This window comes from Rousettus aegyptiacus, unplaced genomic scaffold, assembly GCF_014176215.1.
Source record: "Rousettus aegyptiacus isolate mRouAeg1 unplaced genomic scaffold, mRouAeg1.p scaffold_m13_p_11, whole genome shotgun sequence".
In the NCBI taxonomy this organism is placed as follows: Eukaryota; Metazoa; Chordata; class Mammalia; order Chiroptera; family Pteropodidae; genus Rousettus; species Rousettus aegyptiacus.
In genome coordinates this window covers 95,946,206-95,963,568 of record NW_023416286.1, presented here as the reverse complement: position 1 = coordinate 95,963,568, position 17,363 = coordinate 95,946,206, and the positions used below count along the sequence as shown (strand labels likewise).

The window sequence follows — 17,363 nt, the reverse complement described above, 5'->3', positions numbered from 1 at the left end:
ACCCACGGCCGCAGACTGCTCCCTGACGCGGCCTCCGAGGTGTCTCACGGCACACTCGCGCAGAACGCCCGGCTGCCACGTCTCCTGAGGCCGCAGCAGCCCACGCTGTCCCGAAGCCCCAACTGAACCTCATTCTGTGCCCGAATTTGGCGCCTTCTGTGCCCTGGAGCTTGCCCTTGCTCCGCATTCGCCCCTCGGGGCTCAGCTGCGCTCCCTCGGGAGGCCGGAGCCCTCGTGTGTGGTCTCCGTAGACGCTGCAGCTAGTGACTGTCACCTGCCCTGCATCGCAGTCCTCTTGTCTGTCCCCTGCCTCCGTGACAGCCCAGAGCCTGGGCTGTTGACATGGCTTTTTCTTGACTGTTTAGCTCCATGTCTGCGGCTTGTCTGTGGAAGGAGTGGAGGGAGGGAGGGAGGGAGGGGGGGAGAGGGGAGGGGGAGGGGGGAAGGAAGAAGCCAAGAGCGGCCCAGCGGCGCCATCTGGGAGGGCGGCCTAGACGGCGCTGCCAGACCGTGGAGAGGGCTGGGGACCCCGCCCCCCCGGCCCCACCTGCTGCGGGCAGCGCCATCTGTGCGGCGGGGCGGGGAGCCGCGCGGGGCGCCACCTGCCGCGGCTGCAGCAGCCCGGAGGGCGGCCCGGCTCGCCGCCCCTCGTCCTTTAAGGACGCGCTGGGTCTCTCCCGATTCCTTTCCCTGGACTGTGGCGTCCCCGCCTCCACGTGGGCAAAGCCCGCGCCAGAGGCCTGCGGAGCCGGCGGGCGGGCGGGGGGCGGGGGCGGCTCCTGCACCCCGTTCCCGCGGCGACCCGGGGGCCGCGCACCCGGCGCACCGGCTCGCCCGGCCCGCCCAGGGCTCCCCGGGGCGCTGACAGCGCGTCACGGTGACTCACCGCGCGGAGCGCTCAGGTGCGGGGCGCGTCACAGGTGAGCGCGGCCAAGGGAGCCGGAAAAGCCGCGCGTTTCCCTGTGCTGTCGTCACCTTGGTGCTGTGGGGAGGACACCGGGCGACTGTCCCCGCGCTGGCACAGTGCCCCCCCCAGCCCTGTGGGCCTCGCTGCCACCGCAGTCGCGTTTCATGCCCCAGGCTCCCCCCACCCCGCCCGCACCCCGGGGCCGCACCGAGCCACCCGGGCGCAGCCCCGGCTGCTGGCGAAGGCTCCTGAGCGAAGCTCTGCCGCTCGACGAGGTGGAAATTGGCGTCCGGAGTTAGAAAGAAGGACAGGAGGAATGCTGGCTCCAAAACCAGATCAAAGCCGGGTGCAGACGTGAGGTGCCGGTTATGGTCACGCGCCAGGCGGCGGGGTCCACCTTTTACCCCGGGAAGGGGCAGAATCAGCAGCAGCTCCGACTTCAGAGTCTTTCAGCATTGTCAGTTATACCTCAGTCGAGCTGAAAAAATTTAAGTTCAGACATAAAATCAAGAGAACACAGTCCAATTGATTTAAAAAAAAAAGGGGGGGGAAGGAAAGAAAGAAGGGAGGGAGGCTTTTGTTTTGTTTTGTTTTGTTTTGTTTTGTTTTGTTTTTGAGAACCAGGAACAACAAAGCGAGCTCCAGGGAAGCACATTCCGGCTCCATGTGGAGAAAAGTTATATGAAAACCGCCGCAGCTGAAAAGGGAGCCGGAGCCCTTTGGGGACGAGTTTGCCACCACTGCGAGGGCTGGAGAGGAGGCAGGGGTCGCCGTCACCTGGGGCGATGTCTCACAGGCCCTGGCAAATCGCTTTAAATGTCGGGTTCTGTTGCTGTAAATAACAGAGCTACAAATAGTCATCTACGAGTGTGGACCAGAACACGGCTTTGGCCCTTCCAGAGTCCGGTCGCGTTTCTTCACGTGGAGAGAGGACACCTCCCCTGCTCTACCCCCGCCCCACTGGGGCTTGAGCATGGTTAGCCCGAGGTGGCACGCGGACCCCTCCTCGGACTCTCCGCGGAGAATGAGGGTGGACTCAGTGCGCTCACCGTGTGCCCGTGAGCCCTGAGCGGGTGAGTCGCTGCGGAGCGTTGCGGCGAGGTCTGTCAACAGACGCAGGACGGTGCGTTCCAGCCACACTCGCCCGGGACGACCTGGGCGCACCTGCCGGGCCAAGGGGCGGGTTTCCTGCCAGGAAGTCACCCTGGCTGCCGGAGAAGGCGTCCTACGCCGGGGACACCGCCGCCTGCCAGGAGGAGGCCTCTGATGCGGAGAACCCCGAGACCACCGCGCGCTCGTCGGGAGCGGAGATGGAGCAGCATGCGTGCACACGCACGCACACGCATGTGCGCGCACACACACGCATGTGCACGCACACGCACAGAGACGGAGAGCACGCGCTAGCAGACGGATGACGGCAGACGCGTGAACACAGAGACACACGAACAGGCAGAGGTAACGGCGGCCGAGAGAGGAGGGCTGAGCTCGACCCATCGCCCCGGGGGAAGGCGCAGGTGTGAGAGGGCGATGCTGGGGAAGGACGAGTCGGGCGGGCGGGAGGGAAGAGGATTCGAGCCCACGTCTCGGCTTTTCTCCGCGGAGCGACGCGTGTGGTTTGGGGGGGGCGGGGGGTGCAGGCTGCCGTCTGGAGATTCCGCATCACCCCAGGGAAGAGGCAGAGATAGGAATCGAAAGAGGCAGGACAGTGAGACTTTAAATGGAAATTTCGGGAATCTGAGCAAGGCAGCCGGTGATGGCGCCATCGTCCTGAAGAAAACCCAGCTCTGCTGAGGCCGCAGGGCCCAACTGCCCAGAGGCAAATCTCGGCCCGCCGGCGGGGGCTGGGGGGCGGGCAGCACAGGGCATCCCGAGGACCCAGCTCTCTCCTGTTCTGTGAGCCCAGACGAGCCAAACCACATGGGTCCGGACCGTCAGCCTCCAGGACGATTCCAGTCCAGGCCATGATCACTTGTTTTTCTAAAACAGGGGCTGCGTTTGAACTTGTTCCTGGACTCGAGACGTGACCAGACATGCTCTGTTTTAGGGGAGCCTCAGAGCGGGGCCCAGCAGGACCGAGGCGGCGGCACCCAGCCCGTCAGAGCCCGGTGCTGGAAAGCGCAGGGCCGGCCTCCGCAGGCCGTGGGGTGCCGCGTCAGGGGCTTCGGTTCACGAGGCGGCGAGAGCGTCCCGTGGTGTCCCACGCAGGACCGTGGGCCCCGGTGCTAAAAGCGTTTTTTTCCGAAGGTGCCAGAGATGTGGATTTTTATGTGGAATTTTTAAACGTTGGCCATTAACATCAAAATAAGTTGGAGGACTGCGTTTCCCCCATAGGTTTCCAGTTCGGGACTGTGGTTTAGACACAGAAATCACTTTGACGTAATTTCACAAACTCTGAAGATTTAGACCTGTAGTCGCCTAGGAAGTTCATGATTCCTGTCCAGACGGAGCAGCGGGCCCAGACGGGTCCATGGCTAACCCGAATTCGCACAGTAAATCTGTCACACAGCACACAGGTCTGCAGTCTCTGGCAGAGTGTTGTCTGTGCTCTACCTTGCCGTAGCAGCTACTCGTCACTGTATAATGATGACCCCAAAACTTAGTGGTTGGAATCAACGGCCGCTGATCATCTCGCAGGCTCTGTGGGCCGTGGAGCTGGGCAGGGCTCGGCTGGGTGCCCCTGGACCGGGGGCTCCTGGAGCTGCAGGCCAGCTGTCAGCTGGGGCTGCGGCTCCCCCCGGAGCTCCACGAAGGGCCTCCCTCTCCAAACTCCCCCATGTGGTCGTGGGCAGGAGTCTGTTCCTTGCAGGCTGTTAGAGTCTTGGCTCCCCACTGGGTGTTGCCCAGAAGTCTCCCTCGGCCCCTGTCACTCGGGCCCCTCACAGCTCTGAAAAACGGCAGCTCTTCTTCCCCAGAGTCAGCAGGTGGCCCCGGAGGTCTTTCCATAACTTTATCTCAAAAGTGGTCTCCGTCACCCCCGTCACACTCCATTCGTTAGAAATGAGTGAGCCGGCCCACAAGCAAGAGGCGGAATGCCACAGAAACGTGAATGCGATAGGCGGGGGTCCCGGGAGGCCACCTGGCGGCCGCCCACACGCGCAGCGTCTTGCGAGCGCGGGCCGGGGTCAGCGGGCCGGGGTCAACGGGCCGAGGCCTACCGGCCGCCCCCGGCTTGTGGATGAGAGCAGATGGAAGCAGAGAAGCGAATTCATCATCACTGCACTGAACTCTCAGTGCTTTGCCATCGTGAGCCGCGGCCAGTCGCAGCTCTGCCGTCAGGCCGAGCGGGCGAGGCAAGGCTCTGGACCCCGAGTCCCCCCCGTTCGCTCTCTGCCACATATGTCGTTCACCTTCCCACGGGGAAACCCCGCTCCCGAAACCTTCGACAAAAAGATAGATATAGAATCAACTCGGGGTGCAGAGCAGGTGTTTGGAGCAAGCCCTGAGCCTGACGGAACCGGGCCCCACACTTGCATTTTGACAGCTGCTTCATCCGTTTATCTTGGCCTCTATTTCCTTACCCTTAAAGTCCAGATCATGATACCGACCTCACTCGTCTTGTCACACACAAAGAAATGCTGAGCACCTAGCAGCAGCGCCGCAGATGCCGGTCCCGGTGTGAGAAACGTTTGTGGTTTCCCATTGCCGATAAGTCTGCTTCACGTACTAGTTCTGATTAAACAATAGCGGCAGAGTCCTATGTTTTGGATTGTTCGCCCTCGCCCTTGCCCTTGGAAATATCACTTCTTGTACCGCAGCCCCCAGCGCATTGATGAGTTGGCCCCGCGAGAGCCCCCTATACCCCGAAACTCACGCCCAAGGGAGCAGCCAGCAGACCCGTGTGGGCTGGTGGCAAGCATCTCTGTATGATGTGTTTTCACTGGGGCTGAGCATGAACTGCAGACGAAGGACGTGAAGAGAGTGTAAAGGCATAAACAGAAAGCATGGTTCATGCATGCTCCATGCTGCTCGGAAGGGACATCCTGCCGTGCTCGTTAACCCTTCTCCCGTGCTCAGTAAAATCAACCTTTGCTCTGGCTCTCGGGTCTGTCTCTTTATCCTATTGTCCATGGGAACAGAACAGCCCTGAGTTCAACTCTTAGTCTCCTGGCCGCGACCCTCATAGTCCTTTAATCCAGGGATCCCCAACCCCAGGGCTGTGGACCAGTATTGGTCCGTGGCCTGTTAGGAACCGGGCCGCACAGCAGGAGGTGAGTGGCGGGCAGGTGAGCAAAGCCTCGTCTGTATTCGCAGCCGCTCCCCAGCGCCGGCATCACCGCCTCAGCTCCGCCTCAGATCATCAGGCGTTAGGTTTCCGTAGGAGCCCTGGTCCCTGGTGCCAAAAGTTTGGGGACTGCTGCTTTAGTCCATCCTCCGTGTTATATTTGCTGTGGATTTTTCCCTACAATATAAAGTTGTTCAGATCGTTCTCCTGTTGTAAATCTTGTGTTGACTTTGCATTACCCACCGATGTTCCCTGTTCCCTAAGTCTTCTGAGATTATTTCTCCTTTATGATGTTTCTTCCTATGTTTCCCAGTTTGAAAATATCTCCATTTATTAAAAGATGAAAGCGATAGAAGACTTGAGTATCTGCTGTCCTATAACACAGAGACACAATTGAAAAGCCGCCGTGTATTAAAGGGGACAAGAAATGCTCACAAACGGTGGCAGTATTTGACACTCACTGTAGAGTTTGGTACCAGCTCCGAGCGTGGTACAAAACGTGCCCTGCATAAACGCAGGGAGGGAGGTCGGGGTTGTGAAGAGCCGGCCTCCGGGCTGGGCTTCGCGGAGGGTGCCAACCATCGCGCGGGAAGGGTCGGCTTAACGCAGCGAGTGAGTACATTTGAGCAATTAGCAAAAGAGAAAAATCTGCTTCCGGCCTTTACTATCAAGCAATTGGAAAGCGAAGGTGATATTCACACAGAGAGGGAAGACCTGATTACAAGCCGAGGTGAATGTGAGCTGCGAGATATTATCAAGAGGGCAATGACCTTCCGATGGGTGTAAAGATCAGTCAGGAAACTGGAGAAGTGGCCCAGACCAGTGACAAGGATGGACGTCATCAGCCTAAAGGCACGGATGACTCGCTTCCCAAGGATTACAGTGCTGAGAAGAGGGCCAGGAATAAGCATCTACTACCTAACTACGACCGGGAGATATGCTACGGCCTAAGTCTCGGTTTCCTCATCCGTGAAATGCAGGGAAGTATAGCAACCTTACCGAATCACACATGATTCACATAAGGCAGATGCACACACACTGCGTAGCACAGAGCCTGGCTCCTAGTATACACTCAGCAAATGTCAGCAGATCACATGATCGTCATCCTTATCATTGTTATGATAATGTTAAATTCTTGAAGATGTCTCCTTTTAGGGGCTTCGGGGACAGAAAGAGGAAGAAAAATTCCATGATGAATCACAGATAACAATCAAAAGGATGGATGGGAGGAAATTCAGAAAGTGTCTGTCTTTTATATTATGTGTTACCATGGTAACGGACAAGCCCAGAGACTAAACACTGTCTATCTGTGGGTCCTTTACAGCATCCGGTCCTAAGGTCCTCGTATCAAGCAGGCATCCACAATGTTTTCTGGGTATCGAAAGGGCCAGGTTTCAGGGTTAAGAGGAGCCCCACAAGTGACATGTTGCAAGGAGGTCAAGTGAAATGCTTGCGGACAAAAAGCCATTGGCTGGAGACGCGAAGGTCGCCGTTGACCTGGAAGGGAGATGGGTGTTTCTCTTTTACACAAACGCCAGGAAGCAATCAGTGAGGCGCGATGGGTCGAGGGCAGGGGGCGCATACAAGCTCAGACCAGGCTTTTGAAAATTTTGATAATGGATGAATGAAAATAGCAAAGTAATTGTTTGAGGAGGTGAGAGGAGTGAAAGGTTATTTTTATTTATTTATTTATTAAAAAAAAATTTTTTTTTTTAGGTGAGGCAACCCTTGGTTGACCTCACAGATTGCAAAAACCTTGTCGGCTTACAATCCCTTATTTATTTATTTTTTTTCCACCTGCAACACCTGATCTTCCTGGGTGGTCTCCCATCCAAGTACTAACCAGGCCCGACCCCACTGAGCTTCCAAGATCAGATGGGATCGGGCTCGTTCAGGGTGGCGTGGCTGTAGACTGAAGGTTATTTTTAAATCAAGACCGGAAAGCAACTGTGGACCATTACGAAGAAGCCAGTGGAGAGAGTGGAAGGGAAGGGCACGTGGTTAAAGGAGGTAGATCCCAAAGCTATCGAGAGAAGATCCTTGGAAGAGGGAAATGTCTGGTACACAAGAAGAAAGATGCAAGAATGGGTGAAAATATGAAGGTTTAAGAGACAGCCTGGAACATGACGCTCACTAGGAAGAGAACTGATTCTCGTTTCTCTCTATTCTCATAAGTGAGGAGCACTCGGTGAGGGCGAGCATGGATTTCTAGAGCCTTGCATGTGTTTCTTGTCTCTCTTCTTAAAAGTGCGCACTCCAAGCCTTCTGGGTGTTTTCTTACTCAAAAAAGAGAATCATCGAGCCGTCGAAGCTCCAAGGAGAAATATGGGGACTACCCTGCCCGATGCTCATCAGTCAGGAGACATGGCCGGTGTCGCCCTGGGTGTGTCCACGAGCAGAGGGTCTGCCCTCCGAGCCCAGCCCGGGTGTCCCACGCACATTCATTCTGTGCACCAGCTCGTCCCATAGTGCCCGTCCTTGTCCTCACGACACCGGCTCACCGCTGGAGCCACCGCCACCTTCCGGCTCCGCTCACCCGAGAGGTCCCAAGCCACCACGCCTCGTCCCCCATTTCCTCTTGTTCTTGTGGCCATCTCAGGCAAACTTGGTGCTCACTTGAGGGAAAGCCAAGGGGGCGAGGGGTTGGGGAGCATTTGGACTTCTGACCTGAGTAGGGACGGAGAAAGGGTCTGTGTGCGGAGTTGGCCTAGGATAGGAGCACGGAACCGGGCGATCAGTCCCCAGGGCGTCAGCGGTCCCACTGCATCCGCGAGACGGCAGGGCGCCCGGAGGGACAGTCCGCCATCGCTGCCGTGCTGGGGCTCGGCGCGAGTGGCAGGGTTGGAGGGGCCCACTTCTAGAAGAGTGGGGAGTCACCATTGAAGGTAGGACATGGCAGGTAAGAGAACCTTGAGACGCAGCCTTGCTGATCTAGCCGGAGGGTCGTAAGCGTTGTCTCTTCACATTAACTTGTTTTTCACATGAAGAGTGAGCAGAAATGGCGACTCAGGGGGAGTTCGGCAGGTGGACGATCCAGAGCCCCGGCCACGGTCCAGGCGAGACCCTGGTGCTCGGCCGCCCATGAACGCCCTTGGGCTTCGAATCCGGGCCCTGGCACGGCTCCCGCAGAGAGGTCGGGAACGCCTCTGCTGAGCGCCTCCCACTCCGGACTGCGCCAGGGACTGTCCAGCCCGTCTCCCGGGGGCCAAGCTCCGGAGTCATCGCTGACGTCACGTGCAGGTAGATTCGAAAATGGTCTTTAAAACACCAGCCAGCATCGCCTCCAGGCTCCTTGGCCCGACAGTGTGCACACACCTGCTCGGTTGTGCTTCCTGGCCATTACTGGGGGGTTGCGTGTGTGTTGGGGTGTGGTCAACATGTTGGATAGTTTAAATCTTCAATCTGGTTTTTCTTGAACTCATGGCCCTCAAGTGTCTACAGATCAAATGCAAACCTGTCCACAGGCTCGTCCACTAGACCTCGGCCAAACTGGGCTCCTCACGGTTCCCCCAGCTTGCTCTGCGCTTCCCCACCTCTGCGCTCCGGTTCCTTGAGAGAACAGCTTTGCCTCTGACCGTCTGGTCAACCTGTCAACCCAACCACGAGTCCCGTGACATGCGAGCCAACACTTGTCCCTTCTTTGCACTGAAGATCCTGTAAACGCCAGTTCACACCGAGGTGGTTTGGTGGAGACAGACAGCTCAGTCAACCAGTGTGCACAGAGCCCATGCCTTCCCCAGCGCCCCGCCCCATGGGAGAAGCGGCTTTCTGATTTGGATTCGAAGGAAAGATGATAACTTTTTCAGCAGGTGTCATAGCTCAAATGCCGTCAGGAGATGTGCAAACGTATAAATCCATAAAACAGGGTAAATGAGGCTAAGTGCTAAGCTGATTTGTAAACGTTCATGGAGGCCCCACACTGACCAAACGAAATGCCCGCACAGACGGCCCCCGGCTTAAGGCGGACGGTTTGCCGGAAGGAAAGGTGGTCTGTGGTTAGAGCTGGGGAAAGGTTTTTCATTTCTCCTGTTTGCTTGCTCACGTCATTTTCTACAGAAGTGATTAAGCTGCAGTAACAATGGTGAATCGGAAGGCTAGACCACCGCCTCGCACACACGCCCGCGACGGAGGCACAGATCGCGAAGACGTGCCAGCAAGCACCAGGGCACGGCGGCGGCAGCCGGCCCCTCCACGCCATCCTCTCAGGGAGCCCGCCCTGTGCCAAGCCCTGTGCAGGAGGCAGCACGTGGCGAAGCGTTACTCCAGCCGTGGTCACCCCAAGGGGAAGAATCGACAGAACTCCAATACAGGGATGGCTTAGACCACGGACTCAGAAGACTGTCGAAGTCCAACACAGGAGCTTTCAATAAATTTAAGAGCCTCGAACAGAAGAAATTTAATACGGACAATGGGTTTACAGGCGGGAGGACAGCCGAGAAGCCGGGTGATGGGAGTCGCCTCGGCAGCCGCAGCGCGGGAAGACACTGCTGTCCTCAGGGACGGGGGACAAAGCGGGAAAGGGGGGCCGTGTCCCCAGCGGGGTACAGGCCGCCGAGCAGATGCTGGGTCCCGGGGAGCATGCCTGGCAGAGGCCGGAGCTGCGGGTGGCGTGGGTGGACTTCAGGTGAGAATCGGGGCACGGAGGAGACGCCTCTTAAAGGACAGGAAGAGGAGCAGCGCGGCTCCTCCCGGGTCCTGCCCCTTCGGCCCTTTGGCCAGTGTGCGGGCGGCTGCAGGGTGGAGCACTGGCCTTCACCACCCGGGCGGCCCAGGGCGAGCCGCCCGCCCCCGCCAAGCCTCAGAGTCCTCGTCTGCGACACCGAGACAAGGCCCGTCGTTGCCCGTCTAACTCATATGACGGCGGTGATGCCATGATTAAGATGGCTGCACAGGAGAGCGGCCGAGCCCCTCACGTGATGCCGAGATAGAGTTTAACCCTTGGGCTCCTTGCTGGGAGCTCAGGCCGTTAAGCCACCTGGACGCTGCCAACCAGCCCTCACGGTTGTCCTTCCGAGGGCTGCGCGGCTAATCCGTGCAGTTCACGGGTCCGCTTCCTGTCCTTAACTCATCAGGCTTTCGCCGTGGGCCACACAGGATGTGTGTCACTCTCTGCCTTGCTGCCGAGGGACGGACACTCGAAGACTTCCGGAGTTCGTTCGAGCAAACCCAAATTATAAACGACAGGGCCGAGTGTCCAACTGGGACTGTCCCACCCCGAACCTGGTGTTTTGCCCTCCACGTGGTCCTTCCCCTTGACCAAAAACTTGGATCAACCAAATCTCTGCTCCATATGTTAAAAAACAGCCTTCAGAAAAGAAAATTAGCGGAAAGTCTGACATGAACAAAAAAGTTAAATAAGACTCTTCTCTCTCAACCTAATCAACACAGAAGAAAAGGCTGACTAGCTGAGGGAAGGCCGCCTGGCAGTTCGTGGGGTGTGTGTTTGCAGGCCCTGGTGAGGCAGAGCCCTGGGGCCGGGGAGGGGGACCTGCTAGAGCCAACCCACTCTCCAGGATCGGCTCCTAGGCGGCAAACGTGTAAATGATGCTTGTTATTTGAGAGGCTAGAAGTATTTTTGAAATTAAAAAACAACAACAACAACAACAAAAAAAACAAGGTCGGGGTGTAATAAGCCACCAAGGGGTGTATTAAGTCGCGGAGCACAGCGCCCGGCAGCCCCCGGGGTGGAGGAGCCAGGGACTCGCTGGCTCTTCTGCCGTGTGCACTTTTACCAGAAACGTGCACAACTGTGATAATGTTTTCAAAGGAGCAAAATGCTCCTCAAATGCATTTTGTGGGAGGGGAGGGGACCAGGCGATGAGTCCAGTCCCCAACTCCAGCTTCCAGACACCCTCCCAAGAAACGCGGCTTTTGTTCCCAGAGCACCCACTGGGAGATGGTGGCGTTGCCTTAGAAACGCCTCCCGCTCCCAGACGGACCCGCTAGACCCAGGACTCACTGCGGGGTCCGTCTCCACGTGGAAAAGCACGTTCTCGCCTGTGCCCTGATGACCTGCCGACTCCCGTGGCGCCCCGGCTGGCGGCTGGCTCTGATCCTCACCACGCCCCGCCCCACCCCGCCCTCTCCAGCACCCGGTGGGAGACGCAGGGAGACTCTCCGCATGGGTGACACCGCCCCGCCCCACGCGGGCTTCCTTCTCCACGGAAACGCCGCTGCCTTGTCTCAAATCCTGAACTGGCGAGGAAACCGAGATTCTAAAAAGATGAAGCATCTACAATTCCAAATTCCCCGTCAGTCTGCCGTCTGAACTCACCCTTCAGCATGAATCACCTTCTGCTCTGCCACAGCCTTGAGCTCTGACCCTCAGCACGACGCCCACCAAAATTCGCTCTCTACAGTTTATTTGACCCTACGCCCACCTGCCTTTACCTCTCCGTGGGAGTTTCTTGAGAGAAAGACCCTAAATTGGTCCTTCTTTGCACCCTTCCCGTCCCCCACGCCCAGCACATGTCTACGGTAGGTCTCTATCTACAGTAGGCGCCCAGGGTTTGCTTCCAGAACCCGACAGCTGCACCAGGGTCCTGGAGCTAACACATCCCAGGCCCGCTGCGGTTGATCCGTTATAATTTCATCCACACGATGCAACAGCCAGGCAAGGTCATGGTGACTTCGGCCTCCGATGAGTCTATCGATAAGAACAACCCACTGGTTGGATTTCTTAACATTTAAGTCTCACGGTCAAGCGAAAAAGGCAGGTGGACTCGGCATCCGGAGGAAATCACCTGATCCCTGGACTTCCTTGAATGCACATGAAATGTGACTAAGCAGAGGTCTTAATTGCACCTCCTTAAGCCCCTCGTTTGCATACGAAATGTCATCCACAAGGAGGAGATGCCAGTCCAGCCAATAGGCCATCCCAGCATTCTCTTTCTGTGATGCAGGAAAATGAGACACTCCTTGACTCATGAGTCGGGCAAGTCCCAGACAGTGATGGAGTCGCAGCTTCCCGGCACGGCCGAGGGGCCGCGGGTCAGAGATTCAGGAATGTAGCCCACTTTTCCCTCCGTCCCTCACCGCCTGAAAGTCGGTCCTGTTTCACCTGCACGGCAGGCACACCTGTGCGGTCTCAGGCGTGGCCCAGGCTGAGTGCACACCGAGGTGCCCGGTAGGTCCAGGGCTGGACCGACGTGGGTCCCAGCCGAGCCTCGGCCTGCTCCCCGGGGCTTTAGAAAGAAGGCAGAGAGCAAACAATGCCACAGCGGGGGGCACGCAGCCCCCCCGGCCACGCCCTAGGGACGCCTCCTGGGCCTCCTGGATGAGGCGGGTCTTTCCCACCCAGGCCTGCGGCCGGATGGGAGCCAGAGCCGGACAGGCCCAGGAGCCTAGAGGGCGTCAGGGCAGCCGCAGCTCGCACCCGACTTTGCTTCACCCTTCAGGTTCGCAATTGCCCTCGGGCTCGGCGGGTGTGGTCCCCGGGAGAGACACCGGCATGAAGCGCGGGCGAGGTCACGCTGTCATCGCTGCAGCATTACCGGAATCGCGGCTGTCACTCGCCCGTGGCTGCGGAGCGGGCGGCTTTATAAAGCGAGCGAGCTCGTCCGCCCTCCATGCCACTGTGCTGCCTGCCGCCGGCCATGAGGACCTGCCACCTGGCCCTGGTGCTGCTGCTCCTGCTCTTGGTGCCTGCTCCAGGTAAGAGGGGCTGGGCGAGCAGGGGCGGGAAGGGCTGAGGGCGCGTGGAGCGGAGCCGGCCCCTCTCCGCTCCTCGGGAAAGTCCGGACCGAGGGGACGAGCGCACGGGAAGTAGACACCAATCTCTTACTTTTTCCTGCCGAGGACCAAGGACCTGAGAGCAGGTGTCCTGGTCTTTTTCGATTCACTCTTAACAGGCTAAGTAGGTCACATAAGCCACCTCTTCACGGAGAGACTGTTACACCTGTTAATGGGACATGAGGGAAGTGATATAGAAAATCTAATACCGACAGGAAAGGTTGACTTTACATGAGAACAGAAACGCCCATTTCCGTTTTATGAGCTTAGTGGTTAGAAGCAGAGTCTTCGGGCCACTTGAGGGGCCCAGGGGACCACTCCGCCCCGGCCCTTCCCCGTGTCTGTCTGTGCACGAGGATGCTCCTGCTGGCCACACGCTGTCGGCTGGACACCTGGTCCTGCCTTCTACCTTACTCCTAGTTTTGTTTTAAAAATGTGTGTGTGTGGCGGGGGGCGGCGGGGGGGGCGGATAAAGAAAAAAGAGAAGGAAAGAAAGGCAACAAGTCACTTATCCGGGGAATCCCAAGAGCCTTGTGCTCGCCCCAAAGCCTTCCTCAAGCCTCCCCCGCGTTCCGTTTTCTCCCGCAGGACACGGGGGCATCATAGGCACGTTGCAGAGGTCCTTCTGCAAGATCAGGAGCGGCCGCTGCGCCGTGCTCAGCTGCCTCCCCAAGGAGGAGCAGATAGGCACCTGCTCTCTGCGTGGCCGGAAATGCTGCCGGAAAAAGAAATGAGCCATCCGGGAAGCGGCGAGAACGCGGCGCCCTGTGAAAACGCCTCCTCGGGATTCACAGAAGCAATGTCGCATTAAATGTTTTTTCAAAAAAAGTAGACGTTTGTTTCTTAAATTGCAGCCGTCGTGGTGGTTATTGCCAACTAGGCGGCTTAGAGAGTGTTAGCAACTCACCTTCAAGTAAAGTGTGATCTCTAGAGGAACCCGGACGGGGACTCACATCGAGTCTCCAAGGGCTGTTCCTCTTAAGTTTTGTGCCCACGGCGACTCCTTGTCCTCCCTGAAGTGCTCACTTCGCTCTCCTGTTGCCCGTGACTTTGAGCTTTCCCGTCTCTCTATCCAGCACTGCGCCTCCCATTGAATCTGTCTCTAAAATCAAACCTCACCGCATCCCTCGGCCACCCCAAGTCCTCTGAGTACTTTATGCCTCAGAGAAATGAGGGCGCCCGGCTCTTCCCCAAACACCCCCTCATGGTCCTCCCGCCCAGGCCTCTGCTGAGGCCGACCTCATGCCTGACAAATCATCTCCCTTCCAGCTTTGTCTCTAAACTCGAACCCAGCTCAACTTCTGCCTCCTTGAAAACACAGCTGATTTTCCCAACAAAGATGATCTTTCCTCTGATTCGCCACAGGTTGCTGACTAGACTGCTCTGTCGATAAATCTTGCTTGATTTTTGGATTGTATGCATCTGCGTATTTCCAATCCTTGTATTTGGCTGCACAATTTTTAAGGGCAAGGACCTCGTCTAAATCATTTCTGGCCTGCCCAGTCAAGTGCCTGGCCTCAAAAAAGGAACCTGTGCCATGGGAAGCTCTCTCCTACCACACGCAACTGGAGAACCAGACAAAGGTGTGAGACGTGTGTTTCAGATGTTGGACAACAAGCAGTGCAGGAATGTGACTGAGGAGATGCCCGTGAGCTCTCCAGCCTTCCACAGGGGGCGGCTTCCAGGCCAAAGCACGGGGAGGAAGAGCCCAAACAGGTCGGTAATCCTGGGTCCAAGAGCCCGAGGTCAGACGTCCAACAGCACGGGACATCCCCGATTCAAGGGCAGAAACCAGAACGGGGCATCTGGGTGGGGCCGGAGCTCCCGAGTGTCAGAGGGGCCTGTGGCTTTTGGCCTGAGTGCTGATCTAAGCACGCTTGAGGTAAAACTTCACGCTGGGGGTAAAGCTTCACAAGGCCGGAGGAAAACAGAAACAGAAAACTGGGGTCAGACGAGCAATCCCAGAAGCATGCACAAGGCTGGAAACATGTTCCTTCCCACCAGGAAAGAGGAGAGACCTCAAGAGAAAATCCTCGGAAAGGGACTGCACTTGTGGTAGGGCTGTCGGGCTCTAGATTAAACTGTTCTGTAATTATTCCAACAAGTTTTAGAAAACATTCCTGAAAGAATCAAACCAATTTGTGAGCAGCTTAAATGTGAGGCAGAATGAAGTCTAGAACGTTCTTTAAAGGGAAACGACAAAGCTCATCACCCAACAATATTAGCTTTATAATCGACTGAATCCAATGAGAATGACAAGTTTTGAAAAGAAGCCAGAGAAGAGTCGATCGGTACAAACAGACCCAGGGGTGACAAAGACGACTGAGTAGCAAGGAGGGACCTGCGAGAGCTGTTATAAATCTTACAAATATGCCCACGTTTGAGAAGAAAAACTCGTCATGGTGAGGAGAGAAACAAAAGCTCAACAGAGCCAAATGGGACCTTCCAGAGGGAGGCACTAAATTTCTGAATAAAAAAAATACGCTGAATATGACGAATGGCACAGGACATTAAAAACGTCGGTGAGCCTGAGCCTGTATTAACACAGATGAAGAAGTGAAGCAAAAGGGGTGTGGGGGAGACGAATCCACAGGCTCGAGTTCCACCCCGAGAAACTAGGGTCGGGGGAGGCAAACCCAAAGTAAAATGGATAAAAAGCAAATGAACACGATAGAAAATTAAAAAAAAAAAAAAGACTGATTATTTGAGAGAATTAATGCAGTCGTGAGCGCTCTCACGAGGCTCGTTAAGGGGGGGGGGGCCGGAAACAACAGGAAGCCTGACTGTCCACCTGCCCCTCCCCCAGAGAAACGGCAATCACAGCGCGGCTGAAGGCGATGCAGACGAAGAGCCGCCACAAGGGGGCAGTGATGAGCACTCCCGGTCACGACCTCCGCGAGCTCAGGTCATGCCTTCTTAAAATTTAGGGTGTATACCAGAAGCAACATTCAGTGGAATCCCCCTCAAAATTCCAGTGACCTATCGTATGTCTCCTTCGGCAAAGGTTTATCCAGGTCCTTTGCCCATTTAGCAGGGGAATTTTTTGCTATTGAGTCGTATGAGTTCCTTACACATTTTGCATATCAACCCCTTACCAGACGCATGGTTTGCAAATATTTTCTCCCATTCCCCAGGCTGCCTGTTCATGTTGTTGACTGTTTCCTTTGAGATTCGTGGCTAACAATACAGGAAGAGGTGCTCAACGTCACTGATCACCAAGGAAATGCAAATCCAAACCACACCGTCACCTCGCACCTGTTGGGGCGGCTACTCACAAAAGTAAGAGATGGCGTGGGAAGAGGGGGTACCTGTGCGTCTTCGGCGGGAACGCCCATCGGTACAGCCATCACGGAAAACGGTATGAAGGGTCCTCAAAAAACTAAACATAGAGCTGTCCTAAGACCCAGCAATCTCACTTCTGAGCACATTCCCAAAGGAAATGAAATCGGGGTTTCGAGGAGTTATCTGTACTCACGTGCGCACTGCAACATCACACACAACAACCAAGACATGGAAACTGACAGATAAATGAATAAAGGAAATGTGGTGCGCGCACACACACGCACACACATACACAATGGAATATTATTCTGCCTTCAAAAAGGACATCCTGCCACGTGTGGCATGATGAGCCTGGGGGACATTATGCTAAGTGAAATAAGCCAGACGCGGAGAAGAAACAGCAGCACCGGACGATGTCACTTACATGTGGAATCGAGAGAAGCGGGTGCGTAGAAGCCGAGCAGAACGTGGGTGTGGGGCCAGGGGGCGGAGGAGGCCGGGCTCGCACGGCACGGTGAGCGCATCTACTGCCGAATGCTGGCACCTTGCGGAGAGCACAGAATCGGGCGCTCTCGCCGCACACGCGGGCAACACGGTAGCCGTGTGAGGACGCGATAGTTTGCTCGACGACAGTCGCCGCCTCACTGCGTGTGCCATTCTGTACAGCTCGAACAGATACGACTTTCGTTAAAAAAATAAAGTTTTAAGAAAATCGATCATGAATTACGACGCGGCGCTAGTAAATACAGATTTCCCAGCTTACTGGAAAATACGTCCTGCGACACTAGGTGTGCTCGCGTGGTTAGGTCGATTTCAGCTTTACTTCCCACTCCCTCAAGTGAATGTTAATGAGAAACTCAGTTGGCTCTAACCAAGTGATTACTCCTTTTCTTATGAAATATATGAATTAAAATGACAGTCTTAAAAAGAAATTCAATGGCATTTTACACAGATACGGAAAAAACAGTCCTAAAACGTGTGCCGAACTACGAAAGACCCTGAACGGTTAAAGCGGTCTTGAGCGGGAATGAAACTGGAGGCATCACGCTCCCGGTTTTCAAATTATATTGCAGAGCTATAGTAAACAAAACAGGAAGGTGCTGGCATGAAAACAGTCCCACAGATCGACGGAATGGCACTGAGAGCCTAGAAATGAACCCACACATGCGTGGTCAGCTGCGCTTTGACGGGGGAGCCAAGAACACACAACGGGGAAAGGAC

At 56.2% G+C, this 17,363-nt stretch overlaps 1 protein-coding gene and 1 pseudogene across 1 annotated transcript; one reads left to right on the top strand and one right to left on the bottom strand.

The window, feature by feature from the left end:
* Nucleotides 1-849: 849 nt before the first annotated feature.
* On the top strand, nt 850-13,594 carry LOC107504272 (beta-defensin 103A). Its single transcript, XM_016133379.2, has 4 exons — nt 850-920; nt 1,526-2,362; nt 12,527-12,782; nt 13,449-13,594. The coding sequence occupies exons 3-4, from the start codon at nt 12,698-12,700 to the stop codon at nt 13,592-13,594; spliced, it is 231 nt and encodes a 76-aa protein (XP_015988865.2). The 5' UTR covers nt 850-920; nt 1,526-2,362; nt 12,527-12,697.
* LOC118609660 lies at nt 6,924-7,042 on the bottom strand (annotated as a pseudogene).
* Nucleotides 13,595-17,363: the final 3,769 nt, after the last annotated feature.